Raw genomic sequence first — 14,574 nt, 5'->3', positions numbered from 1 at the left:
CAAAACTGCCCCAGGAGCATTTCCAGTCAGTTCCACGCTCTGGGGTGCAGCAGGCAGGTGGAAGGGCTAGCTGACCTCTGACAACAGGGCAGATCTGAGATAACCCTCCTTCAAGCAGTGCAGGGGACGGGGCCCTCTGAAGCTCCAGAATTGAGAACTCAGGGACAGTGCGGGGTGGCTGTGTCCTTGGCAAGTCCTTGCTCTTTCCCACGCTCTCTGCACATCTCCGGTGGACTAAGGTTTGTAGTGCTCAGATTTGTAGACAAAATATTAATAAAAACAGAGGTCCAGATTCATGACTGTCTCGCAGCTGGATGTCTAGAAATCTAAGTCGTCTTGGCCAAAGCCCTCTGTCCTGTCCGCGGTCAGGTTTTTAAACCTCAACTCTGTGAAAGCAAGACTTTTCACTACCTTCTCGGCTTTCAAGTCAGAGCCTTCGCCTGCCCCTGGCTTTGGAGTCAGACCTCCATCTGTCCCTCGCTCTGGAGTCCTTGAGCCCGAGGTGGCCCCTTCTTGCTCAGAAGTAGAGCTTTCTGGATACACGCCTGTGACTTTTCTCTCTGGACAAGGGTCCCTCTTGGACTTGTCTTCAATGCTTCTCATGACTCCGTTTGAAGGCTCTTCTTCAGAGCCTTTCTGAGAGAGCTGAGAGCAGTTTCCCGGAGACGCTGTGCTGGAGGAGGACAGGCCTGTTTTGGGGCCTGACCTTTGGCGGGGCATGTCTGCACCTGGGACAGGGGGTGGCGTTGGCCTCCCCTCTTGGCCTGGGCTGCTGTTTCCGGAAGCCTCACCCAACTGGCCCTGCTCCGGGCCAATCTGTGGGCTCCCGTCTTTCTCACCTTGATTTCCTCCTCCTGTCTCTGGCTGTCCCTCTCCTTCAGCTTCCTGGGCCTCTGCGGTTTCGGCAACGTCATGCTGTCCTCCTGGACTTCGGTCATCTCCTCCTGAGGCTTCACCCTCCAAACAGTCCTCAGCCCCAGAGCCCTCCTCCGTGTTTTCTTCCTTCTCACTCACCTCACCAGTGAGGGAGCCCTGCTCCTCCCACCCTGCTCCCTCGGGGTCGCTGCCTACACAGGAATCTGTTTTCCCTTCTCCCTTCTGAGCAGCTGCACCCTCTTCTCCTCCTGGGGGATCTTCATTTCTGCCGAGGGTCTGGCTGCCCTCACCCTCCTCCTCTTCCTCCGCCTCAGGGCCCTGGCCTAACCCCAGCTCCAGGCCTCCCTCAGCTCTCTGGACAGTCCCGGTCCCAGAGGGGTCCCTCTGAAGTGGCTCCAACCCTCTCTTCTCAGGGGCCGCCTCTGCTGTCTCCCCATCAGCACAGCCTCCTTTCTTCTTCTGCAAAATTTGCTGCAGGTCAAAGCCTTCTTTGATAGGTGCGCTGGCTACCCCCGTGGTGTCCTTTGGGGATGTAGGAATCACTTTCTTCTTCATGCAGGCCTCGCAGGGACAGAACTCCTCCCCGGCGGCCTCCCTACCCAGCCAGGTCCCCAGGGCTCCGCTGAGGGTTGGCACGTCCTCCAGGGAGAGGGAGGGGGGCCCCCAGCGTCGGGTCTGCTCGGTGAAGGCTGAGAGGTTGCGCAGGCCCTGGAGGCGATGCCTGCGCTGCTCCGTCTGCAGTGACGTCTCCCTCCTGATGGCTTCCCTGTGCGGCCGCGGCGCCTTCCCCCCGGCCTGGCTCTGGATCTTCCGGAGCTCTTTTTCAGTGCTGTTTTGGAGCCGCTGGGCCATGTCCTGCTGCAGCTCAGCCACCATCTGGTCCAGCAGGTCATTGCTCTGTAGGCTCCATCGGGCTCGGAGCTCAGCCGTGGCACTGGCGAGGTGGCCCAGGAAGACCATCTCCATCTTCCTCAACAATGTGGACACCCAGAGGGCGTCGGGGTCCAGAGATGCTCTGTGGGCCGTAGAAGTGCCCTTCTCCCCAGCTCCCTGGGTGAACTTGGCCTGGGTTTGCTCATGGCCTGCCTCAGCTTCTCTGGGCAGCTTCTCCAAAGCATGCTCAGCTATGGGGCCACTCTGATTCCCACTGGCATTTGGGTCCCTCTCACTGAATCTCCTAGGGGGCCCAGTCGGTTCCTCTCTCCCCTCTGGAGAGTGCAGCACTGCGGAGGCAGGGTCTCTTCCTGCTTCCTCTTCCTGCACGCTCTTATCTTCCCCTGTCCCCTCCCCATCCCAAGAGCCAGCCCCTGACAGTTCTTGTCCCATGACTCTTCCCTCTTCTGGAAATCCTTCTACAGCCTCTTGCAGTTCTGCTCTTTCTTCTTCTTCTTTTATTTTCTCTGATTGCACTCCCTCTTCTTGCATGGTGCTTTGAACTACTCGGTCCAGGTTACTGCCCAATGTCTGTTCCCCATTGTTTCTTTCTCCCCCGTCCTTCCTGGTGGCACAAGCCCATCCTTGGGAGTTTGAGGAGGCCTTGGAACCACTCAGCTGTTGGTTTTCCAGATCCTCTGGGTTCTCTGAGGTTCTGAAATCCTCAGAGGTGATTTTCAAGGGCAGCTCTGTCCTCTCTGGAACCAGGGCGCAGTCCACAGCACCGGGTCCGCTGCCCTCCCCTGAGCCTCCAGAGCCACTGCCGACATCCACGCCAGATGACGACGTTGGTGTGAAATCCTCAGTCACAGCGTGGGACCTGAGGCCCGGCAGAGCCTGGCACCAGCCAAGTTCCTGGAGGCCCGGGTCCAGCTCACCTGGCCGGAGGCCACACCCAGGGCACAGGGCCCGGAAGGTGCTCAGGAGCTCCTGGTACCGTGGTGAGTCTATGAACCTCACTTTGCCTGCGGGAGACCCAACGTCTTCATCAAAGAAGTGGAGGCTGGCGAGACAGGCGATGAGGGTCTGGGCAGAGTGGCTGAGCCTCCTGCCCATCCCGCTGGACACTTCGGGCAGGCTGCTGGGCCGGCCCTGCTTGGAGCCCATCAGAGCCTTCATGATCTGTATGGAGGCGGAGACCCTGCGGGGAAGCATACACTGGCCCACACCACGGTCCACAGCCGCTCCTTTGCCTGCTCCAGGCTCTTTGGGGGCTTCTGAATCTCTGCTGCCAGGAAGACCCTCTCCTGACTCGGGACCAGCATCTCCAGTCACTGGAAGGGCTCCGTCCGGTTCTGCTTTCTCACTGGCGGCCTCTTCCAGGAGTGGCTGTCCAGCCTGAGTTGGCCCTTCCTGGCGTTCTGGGGAACATTTGTCAACAGTGTCCTCCGTGGGGCCTTCCAGGCCGTCCGCAGCCACTTCTGTACTCTCACCCACCATCTCGTATTTCATGGGCACGGGCTCCTGCGGGATGTTGCTCAGCCATTCGCGGACCACAGCTTCTGGCGAGACTTGAGGCAGAGCGACCGGCATCATGCCGCCACCTTCCTCTTGCTCCTCCAGGCATTCCCCTCCACCAGCAACCTTCCCTTGGAACATTCTCCCAGGCCTGGGACCTAGGCTAGGACTGCCCCTTCTCGCAGTCCCTGACTGAGAGCTGGGGGGCCGTGGGCGGCACGAGTCAAGCTTTTCCTCCCCCCGCTCGCCCCCACCTGGCCCCCAGTCAGCACTGTGGTCACCATCGCTGTGGCTGCTGCTGTGCGTAGGGTGTTTCTTGACAGAGGGCTGTGCCCTCGGGGGAGTGGGACAGTACCTGCTGCACACCAAGCAGGCCTCAGAGAGGGGACCCTGGTGGCCCCGGGCCCGGGAGGCCTGCAGGGCCGGCGTCTTACCACCGGGGGTCCTGGGGACCGGGGATATGCTGATTTGTGAGCAGCAGCCGCCTCCGTGGGCTCCCTGCTTCCCTCCCTCAGGCCGCTGGACTGGCAGAACCAAAGGCAAGGAAGGCTTGGGGACGTCGCCCCCTGCCTTTTCACCCACTTCACCAGCTTGGGAGCTGAAAGAGTCGGATGTGTTGGAAGGTATGGGTGCTGGTGAATGCGCTCTGAATTCAGGGTCCCCTTCAGTCTCAGCAGAGGGAGAGTATGGAGGGTAGAAATTGGAAGTACAGTCAGAATTGCTCACAGGGGTAATAGGGGCATTGCTGACTCCTTTTGTGTCCTGGGAATGAAGAGAGGCAGAGAGGGGCGGCCCTGGGCCCCGGGAGGCCTGGTTCCTGGTGCTAGACGCGTTTTCAGAAAGGCGTGGTGTTGGGCTAGCTGGGCAGGTCCTGCCTTTGCTGGGTGGCCCTGGCACTTGCCTGGACTCAGGTGAGTCGAGCGGGCAGTGGGTGTCCCTGCAGTTGCCATGCTGCCTGGGGCGGCCTCTCTGGGCCCCTCGGCTGAGGCCAGAAATGCTGGGTGAGGACACAGCACTGGCTCTACTCTCCTGCTTTCTTCTCCCACCCAGGGGTGAGGCACGGGGAGAAGGTGGGGAACAGCCTCCTGCAGCCTCCCCAGAGCCAGAAAGGCCTAGAACTGGGGGCAGCCCCATCCCAGGCCCACCCCTGGCCCGAGGGTACCCAGTGCTCTGTCCACTCTCCTCTGCCTGTGGGTCCTCATTCCTCAAAGACGACGGACTCACAGTGGGGGAACAGGAGCCTCCCCCGTGGGTAGCCTTTCGCCGGGAAGTCATGGCCTTCGTCCTGCTTGGGTGGCCTTGGTGCTGCTCACCCTTCTCACTGGACTCCTCGTGAGACCCAGCTCTCGGTGAGGAGTCAGAAAGAGCCCCTGCAGTACCTTGGGTCCTGGGTTTCAGGCAGCCATGGTGCTCCCTGCGGCCCGGCCCTGCTTCCTCTGGACCGGGGCCAGCTCCCTCTCCCGGGCCCTCACCAGCCTGGGGTGTGCTGCCGGCTTCCCGCCCTGCTCCTCTCTGGGAGGCAGGCCCGGAGGCCGGATGCAGGCCGCAGCTGCCCTCGCTGCCCTCCAGGGAGCTGGAGCAGCAGGAGTTTGGCTCAGAGACTTCGGGGGGCCTGTCGCTGGAGGCAAGGCTGATGCTGTCCCTGCTGCTTCTTTTCCTGCCGGCGCCCCCCTGGCTCCAGGGGCTCCTGGAGTGGTAATGCTGGGTCAGCCCCGTCCTCCTCCGAGAGGCCACCCCCTCTCCCAGCGAGGTGTACAGAGGGTTCGTCCAGATCTCATATCTGGACCCTGGCTGCCACTGGCCTCTGTCAGAGGTTTCCTGGCATGCTGCCTCGCAGGGCCCTAGTCCCCGTGCCCCAGGTTCTGAGGAGCCCCCAGGGTGGCCCTCCCACACACGGTGAAGGGAGTCTGCCTCCCCCAGGACAGGGCCCTCCCCTCTGGCTGCCATGAGGGGACTGGCTCTCCCGACCCTCCTGGACCACTGGAGCACGTCCTCCCCGAGCAGGTGGAAGCACACTTTCATCTCCACAGACAGGCTGCCATCCTCATTCACGTGGACCTTCTTCTCCACGTCATCACCCGCCACCAACGGGCCAAGCTGGGCAGGCGCGTCCTGAGGGTGCCTGTCAGGAGCAGGGCCCATCCAAGTATGAGGCAGGGACACCGGGGTGTCGCCGAGACCAGACTTCTCTGACAGCAAGGAAAATCGCCTGCCGCCCGACCTGGACCTCGAGTGGATCACGCTCTGCTTGGCCTTTGGCCCCCAGCTCCCTGGCGCACAATGAAGAGTAAGAGAAAAGAGGAAAAGACAGTGAGCTCCCGGGGAGCTTCAGGAGAATAAAGGTTGGTCATGAGCCTTTCGCCACCTAAACACCCCTGCCGCCCCCAAAACCACACAGTAAGGGCAGAACCATGTTAGAGTGAACATGCACAGTCTGCAGCTTGTGAACCAGCTAGTGAGGTGAACTTGAAGTCTGAATTTAATCTCAACTCTGCCATTTCCTAGCTGTGTAGCTTTTGGCAGAGCCTCTTCTCTGAGCTGTAAAATAATAATAATGATATCTATTTGGTAGGTTTGTTTTGACGATGCATGGCAGTGCATATACAACTTCCTGTGGAGTTGCTAGCACAAAGTAGGTTCTCGATAGACAGCAGGGTTGGTGGGCAGAGCAGCAGTACCCACAGCTAACTCCTAGCCCTGCTTACGCCCACCCCCAGCACAGGCAGCAAAATCAATGAGCTGCTGCATATGCCCCTGATTGTGAACTGTAAAATGCTTTGCAATTATTAGGGGTGATTTATTATCCTAACACTTATCAAGCTTTGGGGTTGACACATGATTGTAAGGAAGGACCTGGACACAATAGCAGGTCCTGAGAGTCAAGCCTGCACCCTCTTTTTCTCTGTGAAAAAGAGATGAAAAGGCCACTGGGGATAGACAGAAGGGACCCAAGAAAGAATGAAGCCCCTAGTACTCTCTCATTTCATCTCCTGAGCTAACCCTTTGGAAGAGGAAGGCGCTAGTGGAGGCTGAGCCTATGGTCAGTAAAGCAGCAGACCCCCAGAGTCCATCTGGGCAGGAGAAGGTTTTGCCAAGCTCGGCTCTTCGATGAGCACCAAACGAGCCTGGGGGCGGTCTTTGTGACTTATAGGTCTTTGTACCTCCAGCACCTGGTGTGCAGCAATCACCGAAATCATCATTGTTGTTTCTTAACAGCTTTTCACAAAGGATATTATTTTATTTGCTTACCAAAATTTGCACATTGTCAATCCAATAATTTGGCTGAAAATTTATCCTGCAATTGTTAACTGTGCTTTTAAAATAATATATATTTTTAAATAAAGCCTATACCCTGGTACATAGTAGGACTTTTGGATGGATATACGGTTGGATGTAGAGACTGATGGATGGATGATTATCACTACTTTCAGTCCATTTGGCCCCCACTGTTGCCTAAGAGAGTCATGACTCTTGAAAGAGGTAAATGACACATACTCACGGTTCATTGCCTCCATAATGTCATGCCCACCGTGGTCCTTAATAAAGCTTATTTTAGATCCTAGAAACTTGGAGGTCAAGATCTCCTAATCCCTGTTCTCTTTAAATACCAGACTCCTCTCTCTCACACTCAGTCAGATGTTCAACCTAGTTAAGGTTGGTGATGATGAGAAGGAGGAGGAAGAAGCAAGAGAGATCCAAAACACCGGGGATGCCCAAGAATCGGGGCCAAGGCAGGTTTCCTAAATTATCTAGAAAGGTTATCTACCCAGCCCTGCTGAACCACTATCCAGTGTAAATAAGATTGGGGAGACTCCAAAACCAACTCACCATTTTTGTTCCTTAAAGTCTGCCCAGATAAAGTTTCAGTCCCATTTCTTCTGGCATCTTCCATTGCCAGAGGTCTGAAGGACTCATGACCAGCACACACTAGCACTGAGGAGCCACACAGCAGACCCTTCAGAGAGTCCACCTGAAGAAGGAGAGTGTTGAGTCAGCAGGCCTGGTCTGCAGAACCCTCCTCCTGCCCAGGGAGACACAGGTAGAGGAAGAATCCACTCACTCCAGCTCTTTCTTGATGTTTGCACATCTTACCCCAGATTTCTGAGCCAAGGGAAGGATCCCACCCACTTCCCATAATATCTCCTTAACTAGCTGGGGACTGAGGTCCTACCACCATGATCTTCCTCTCTACCTACACTCCTCCCTCCACCTGGTCTGAGGCCTGTGGTTTAGAGGTTATTCTGGATGCGTCAGGTAGAAAAGACTTGAAGAAACCTTTGATCTGCTTTCTTGCCTACACTTGCACCCTCCAGAATATGTGTTTTTTAAAGCAACCAGAATAGACAGTCCTCCAGCTTGCATATGGAGACCTGATTCACTATCTTGCCCTTTTCCCAGGCAGAGTCCTCTCTTGGGTGTGATCTGTGTTTTCCAGTACAGTCCTAGCCCATTGCCTCTGCTTCTGCCCCTAGTGGAGCAGAGAAGGGCAAAGCACCATTCTCTCCACAGGTGGCCCTTCCCCCCTAGTCTCTTCCAATGGTTCTCTAGGCTCCTGCCAAGATGCTCCTGTCATCTTCTCCCCAGCCATCTCCATGCCCACCAGCAGGACATCCTGGGCTGAGAAATGAGCAGGCAACATCAGTGCTGGATTGCGTTCTGGGAAACAGGTCCCTGCTTCTAGAGAAATCTCACCTGTCCCCGAGGCCCCTGCATACTGAGGGTTTGCAGTATTTATAGCATTGCATTGGAATTAGCAGTCTTGGGGCTTTAGTTCCTTCTTCAAAGCGCTGAATCTGTTCTTTCTCATTTTCTCAAATTAGGAGGGTATGTTCATTAACAAGAAAAGGAAAAAGGAGAGAACTCTTGCATCTTCTCCCCACATAATAACATTAAATTTGCTGTACACCAAATCTTTCAACCCAGTTAATCAGAAGTTTGTTTCAAACTACTAGGTGCATTTCTGTTTGATTTAGGTCTCCAGTCCATAGCAAAAATACAAACACGACCAAAGTCTATCAATTTATAGATGTAGCCATGCTTCTAGGAAGGCAGACCTTTCCAAGGAAGAAAAAAGAATTGAAGGCTAAATGACACTCCCATCCTAGAAAGAGGCAGAGGTCTAGGATCCATGGGAAAAAGAGCATTATTGAGAGTGTCCATCTAGCTGAGGATCTGCAAACTGATAATCATGGCACAGCCTGTCCTGGGGAGCAATGAGATCATTTTGTTTACAGAAACTCTAATAGCACTGCAGTCAGTCTATACGAAAATATGCTAATATTTTTTCTCCAATTAACTTATTTTGTACCCACACTCTCCCTCTCACCACACCCACTAAACTAGCTAATGGAAGGTAGGGACCTAGTCTTATTTGTCTGTATACTCTGCTTGTAGCACATGCTAGTACATGTAAACGCACCATAATTTATAAGCATTCTTGCCTTATGAGTCTGAAATCATTAATGCTGGCTCTATCATTTGCCAACCATGCAACTATGAGCAAATTACTTAACCTCTGTGCCTCAGTTTTCTTATCTATACAGAGGGGATAATCATATTAACTGCCTCATGAGTTTCTGTGGTGGATGCTGTGCCCTAGATTAATCAACCTCTATTCTACTCTCTTTCTGGTGTGCTTTCCAGTACTGCAGAGCTTAGAAAGCTCTAAATACATTCCCTAGACTCCCTTGCAGCTAGAGTTCTAACCGTGAAATAGTTTCCACCAGTTAGATGCACTTGCATAAGATATGGAAAATGACAGTGAAGGAAAGGCCCTCTTCCTTTTGCTTTTACTGTTGCCACAAGTGAAAAAGGTCTAAGGTGCAAAGGGGCAGGTGCAGCTGAGATGGAAAAAGCCACGGCATTGTTCCAGTACCCAGTCACCGGCTTCCTGGATATCAACAGACAGTAGTGGCACATCACCTTCCTCATTCTGGATCACAGCAATGGTGGGGTGATACCGAACTCCATCATCCCAGTGACATTCCCCCAACAACCCACTTTCTTGATGTATTAGAGGTATCTACCCAGATAGGTCAATTCTGTGATGTTCCGGGAATCATTTCCAGGAACCCAGCATATGCTCCTCCTTTCAATGAATCTTGAAGCATGAAACTCTCTGTGTATAATTCCCTCATGCTTAAGACACCTGGAAAGGTTCCTATTTCCTGTACTGAATCGTGACTTATACAGTGCATGGTATCAGAGGTGATTGCAGGCAATAGACCCTCAAGGATGGGAATTTGGGATTAGTTATCTGAGCTGGTTGGGTTTGAAGGCAGTGATAACCTAGTTACAATGGGACACTGGTAGCCAGTGGCTCAAAGTGATGAAACAGGTTTTGAATGATCGTCTCTGATAGTAGAATGCAGTGCTTACTGAGAGCAGGTCTTTGACCATCACTGGCTGCCATGATAGACTCTTAAAATGAGGATGAGAACTACAAGAACTATCGATTAGGCTGGCTTCTCTGACTTAAAGAAAATGGCAAGCTCAAAGTCTAAACTCTTAGTTCAAGAATAGCCAGAGGACACGGAAGGCATCACTTTATGATGTTGAGGTGTTGTCTTGCAGGATGTGATATGTGCTCCAAACTGGCAACCAACATTTGGTGCTGTTTCTCCATAGACAACAGATACCTGGGAATTAAGGGGTGGAAACAAGAGTGGCTCCTCTCACTATTACACCCATGACCTAGCTGCAAACATTTTGCTTCCCATCCCAGCAACTTTGGGCTCTTACAGTTTGGAGGTCTCAGGATCCTAGGGAAAATGTTCCCACCAGGAGACACAACAGTGGGTCAGTGGAGCTGAAAGTTTAGATGGTCATTTGGCCATATGGGGCTCCTTGTGACAATGAACCAACACGCGACAAGGGGGTTTCTGTGTTGGATGGGGTGATTGGTTCTGATTATCAAGGGGAAATAGGGCCGCCGTTATGCAACGGGGTCAGGGTGGAAGTCATCTATTGCCCAGAGAACCCCTTGGGTGCTTTCTACGGCTGCCATGTTCAGTGGTAAAAGTTAACACAAGACCACAGCAGCTCAGGAAGGACCTCCAGGGGCTCAGAGCCCACAGGTATGATGTAGCACATGCCAGTACGTGGTAAATGCACCATACTTTAGATGGTGGAAATGGTCCAGTCACTCTACCAGGTCCATAACCCCATCAGCTAAGGTGCTGCCAGAGGGCAGAGGGAACACGGAATGGACAGTAGAAGGAAACTTAATACCAACAATGGCCTTGCGATAGAAAGCCTAGTTTTCCTCACAGCTCTGCTAGGCGTATATATGAACCAATTTCCTATGCTCTGTCTTTGCTTTCCTCTACTACTTTCACAAGGTATTTTAGTGGTCATGGACTTGAGAGTTACATCTTAAGACAGAGGCTATCAAGGTGGGATTGTGAATGAACTAGAAGACAGATGGTACAGTGCTGATGTGACTTTGGGGGAGAAGGTGAATAAGTTTTGATGGTAGGAGGGATAGCTATGTTATTAGGTGGGAAAATGCTGCTGCAGCTGCTGTTTGTAAATTTAAGTATTGGTAGAATGGTGTAAACAGGTGTTAAACAGCCATAGGATTAGATTAGGGGGAGACTGTGGGTTAAATCAATCAACCCCATCCTCCATCCTGCCCACCTATGGTGTACGTTCACGTTCTGCAGAACCTGGGAAGGCAAAAATTGCATTCACAGGCCTTCTTTACAGTGGGGCTGGCTGCAGATTGGGTTCTCCATCAATTAGATGCACTTGGTCAAGACTGGGAAGATAAGTGAGGCAGACAGCAGCTCCTCTTGCTTCCGGCTGTTGTCTCTGCGAAGTAAGTGTGTGGGTATCAGGAGGCGGTGGCAGTTCAGGCAGCAGTGGCTAGACCCAGATGCCACTACAGAAGCGTTCTTGACATACTCACAGTAGCTTCAAGCAGAGGTATAGCTTTCTGCAGGATGCTGGGAGCCTTTCCTCCAGCTTTCCAAAGATTTGGAGGCCCCCTAATGCCCTGTATTAAACTTTCTGCCTAAGGTACTTCAAGCAGTTTCTGTTTCCTGCACTAAACTCTCACTGAGATAGGTTATTAAGAGGATTCAATAAGAAATAATGAAAATATACAAGGCCCAGTGTCTGGCACTTACTAAGTGCTCACTAAATGGGAACTAAAAATAAAAACAATGGCTTGTTTGATTAACTGGCCGAATGTCTCCACTCTGTTCACCTCTAATGAGTAGCAGGGCAATCAGCACCTCTTTTTAAAGAAAAACCTCCCTATTCCATGGGTATTTTGATCTGAGGTGCAGAGAACTTTTTTAAGGAAATATACCCCGACAGCCTACCTTTTTCCCACTGGTTGTGTACACCTGCTTCACAGGAAAGCGCAGAAGATCTGAGGCTTTGCTGAGAAAAGCCGTTAGGTTCCTCGTATTTCTGTGACTGAGAACCACTGTCTGCTGGACTAGAGGGTCCCCATTCTTAACCAGCATTATCCTCCTTGGGGCCTTAAGACCTCTGCAGGAAGAAGACGTTCCCGGAGCCTCACACCGGCCTTGATAATCCCGTGACTGCTGAGAAGAGGGGCGTCTCCCCTGTGGCTGGCCTGGCCCATTAGGGGTCTTGGGGGGCTTTTTATCAGAGCAGAGGTAGCAGCCACCGTCTTCAAGCTGCTCCAGGGCACTGAGGCCATGCAGGCCCCGGGGAGTGGTGACAGAGCGCACCCCAAAGGAGAGAGGCACACGCTGAGACAGCTCATCCATCAGAGCACCGAAGCTCTTGAAGTTGCGCTGGTGAACAGCCAGGCGAACCCCGGAAAACTGGGGGTCCCCTCGCTTGAGGAAGGTTATCTTCTTGGCTGGTGTGATCTGGGTGACAGAGGGGGTCCGGGCCACGGAAGGCAGGAGGCACTCACGGTGGCTCCGGGCCTGGGCATCTCTTGTGGGGCTGTTCATGGTGTGGAGGCCCAGGCAGCTGAAAGCGATCAAAGAAAGAGGAGAGTCAGAGAGCAGTCCGTGGGATTTTGCATTTCTCTCTCCTCTTCGTTATAGAGGTGCTTCCTGCTCACCCCAAGTTTGCTCCACTCAGCTATGTAGAGGCAGGTTAATCCATTTTGATGGAATAGAAGGAAGGCCAAAGATTTGGCATCGAACAGATCTGAGTTCAAGTCTCACCTGCCACCACTTACTACCTGTATGACCCAGAAGGTTAATGATGTAATCTGTGTTTTGATGGACCCCACCTGTAAAATGCAGCCACTCTGCATTGTGGGTATAATGAGTAAACGAGTTACACATATGGAGTACCTGGCACAGAGCAAGCATCAATAAATCTTTATTCCTTTCTTTCCTCTGGCTGTTTCTCTTACCCTCTTCTACCACCTTGATCTCCTTTGAATACTTTAGAGTTTATCTCCTAAAGATGTAGGTAAATAAAAAGAAGACCATGTAATGTGACATTAAGAACACTGGACAAGGGCCCGGCCCAGTGGCGCAAGCGGTTAAGTGCTTTCGCTCTGCTGCGGCGGCCCGGGGTTCGCCGGTTCAGATCCTGGGTGCGCACTGCGCACTGACGCACTGCTTGTCAAGCTGTGCTGTGGCGCCGTCCCATATAAAGTAGAAGAAGATGGGCATGGATGTTAGCCCAGGGCCAGTCGTCTTCAGCAAAAAGAGGAGGATTGGCAGATGTTAGCTCAGGGCTGATCTTCTTCACCAAAAAAAAAAAAAAAAAAGAACACTGGACAAGCAGTCAGAAGACCTGGGTACCCTGCCCACTCTCAGTGCAAAGTCTCATGTGTGACCTGGGGGACTCCCAGCTCTCTGCACTCAATTCTCCAGCTGCCAGATTAGAGGGCCGGAGCAGAAGCCTCTGGTCCCAAACCCCTCAGGGACAGGAGTGCAGACCACAAGACTTGTAACTCAGAGGATGCCACCACCCCATTGCCTCACCCAGGATTCTTGCAAAAGCCTCTCGCAGGCTGTCCCTGTCCAGGTCACTGCCCCATGCTTTCTTCTATGCACCTGCTGTCCAAGCTGACCTGAAACCCAGTTTTCACTAGGACATCTTCTGTGTTCCAAGCCCTTTAAGTGGTTCTCAGTGTCTGCAGAAAAGCCCAGGCCCTTTATCCCACAATTCAAGGGCCTCTCAATCTTGTTCCCCGCCACACCCTCAAGCCTCACCTCCTTGAGCCTCACCTCCTCAAGCCTCACCCCCTCGAGCCTCACCCCTTCGAGCCTCACACCCTCGAGCCTCACACCCTCAAGCCTCAGCTCCTCGAGACTCACCGCCTCGAGGCTCACCCCCTCGAGGCTCACCCCCTCGAACCTCACCCCCTCGAGCCTCAGCTCCTCGAGACTCACCCCCTCGAGCCTCACCTCCTGGAGCCTCACCCCCTCGAGCCTCAGCTCCTCGAGCCTCAGCTCCTGCTTGTTGGAATTCTCCGCTCTCATCAGGCTGCCTGACTCGGAGGTGGCTCTCCCTGCATGGCAGCCCCCATCCTTCTGCATCCTGCCTTGGTTTCCCTCCTTTGTAAGGCCTTCCCCAGCCCCCCAATCCAGGGCAACCCCCACTTTCAGCACGGCTGCCCTGATATTTCCCACATTCCAGGCCTATGTCCTTCCTGGCCAATTACTCCAAGGCCTGGGAGGCAGAACATGTGCTCCTCAGAACGCTGAGTCCCAAGCTTGACACAGAGCAGGGGCCCAGGAAACAAGTACTGAAGAATGACACCCACATTTCACAGAGCCTTATAACAGAGCCCAGGCCTGCCAATAAGCTGACACTTGAGCAATTACGATCAGGTGAGGAGTCTTCCGCGCTTACATGTGGTTCAGACCATAGCGGGACCCTCGTTAATGTATGCACTGCAGGTAACCGTGGTCTTCCCTGCCGGCCGGTAATCCCTCTTTACGGTTCAGCCAGGCCCACATCTCCCTTTCTTACCTGTTCTCTCCAATTATCTCCATTCATTTTAGAGGAAGGAATTCTTCTCCCATTTTCAAAATCTTGGTGCACAAAGAGGCCTTATAATCTTCTCTCGTCTCTGGCACAAATTTTATAATTAGCTTCTTCAGACTCCCCCCTCCCAACTAATCCCTGTAAGCTGCTTTCTTAGACCTCCCGCTAACATCCCTACAGCTGCTGTAGGCTGTTCCTCGGGCCTGCCTTTCCGAAGGACTGACATATCTTCCCACTTGATTTTCATTTTCACTTGTGACAATGAGCATCCTTCTTGGCCCTCACCCAGGGACCAAGAGGGGAAGGAGGGGTCACTGTTTCCCTTAGAGTCACCATGTCCCCCAGGATTACCATGTTCCCAATGTTACC

General features: G+C 53.2%; 1 protein-coding gene across 1 annotated transcript; it reads right to left on the bottom strand.

Annotated features, from left to right (window-relative positions):
• Nucleotides 1–318: 318 nt before the first annotated feature.
• On the bottom strand, nt 319–12,203 carry RP1L1 (RP1 like 1). Its single transcript, XM_058549798.1, has 3 exons — nt 11,595–12,203; nt 7,096–7,237; nt 319–5,537 (listed from the first exon to the last, which is right to left on the bottom strand). Exons 1-3 carry the CDS (start codon nt 12,201–12,203, stop codon nt 319–321), a joined length of 5,970 nt encoding a protein of 1,989 aa, XP_058405781.1.
• Between the last annotated feature and the right edge of the window lie 2,371 nt (nt 12,204–14,574).

The sequence above is a fragment of the Diceros bicornis genome, chromosome 11 (genome assembly GCF_020826845.1).
Source record: "Diceros bicornis minor isolate mBicDic1 chromosome 11, mDicBic1.mat.cur, whole genome shotgun sequence".
NCBI classification, from domain to species: Eukaryota; Metazoa; Chordata; class Mammalia; order Perissodactyla; family Rhinocerotidae; genus Diceros; species Diceros bicornis.
The sequence above is the reverse complement of the archived record's forward strand: the minus strand, read 5'-3'. Positions and strand labels throughout refer to the sequence as shown.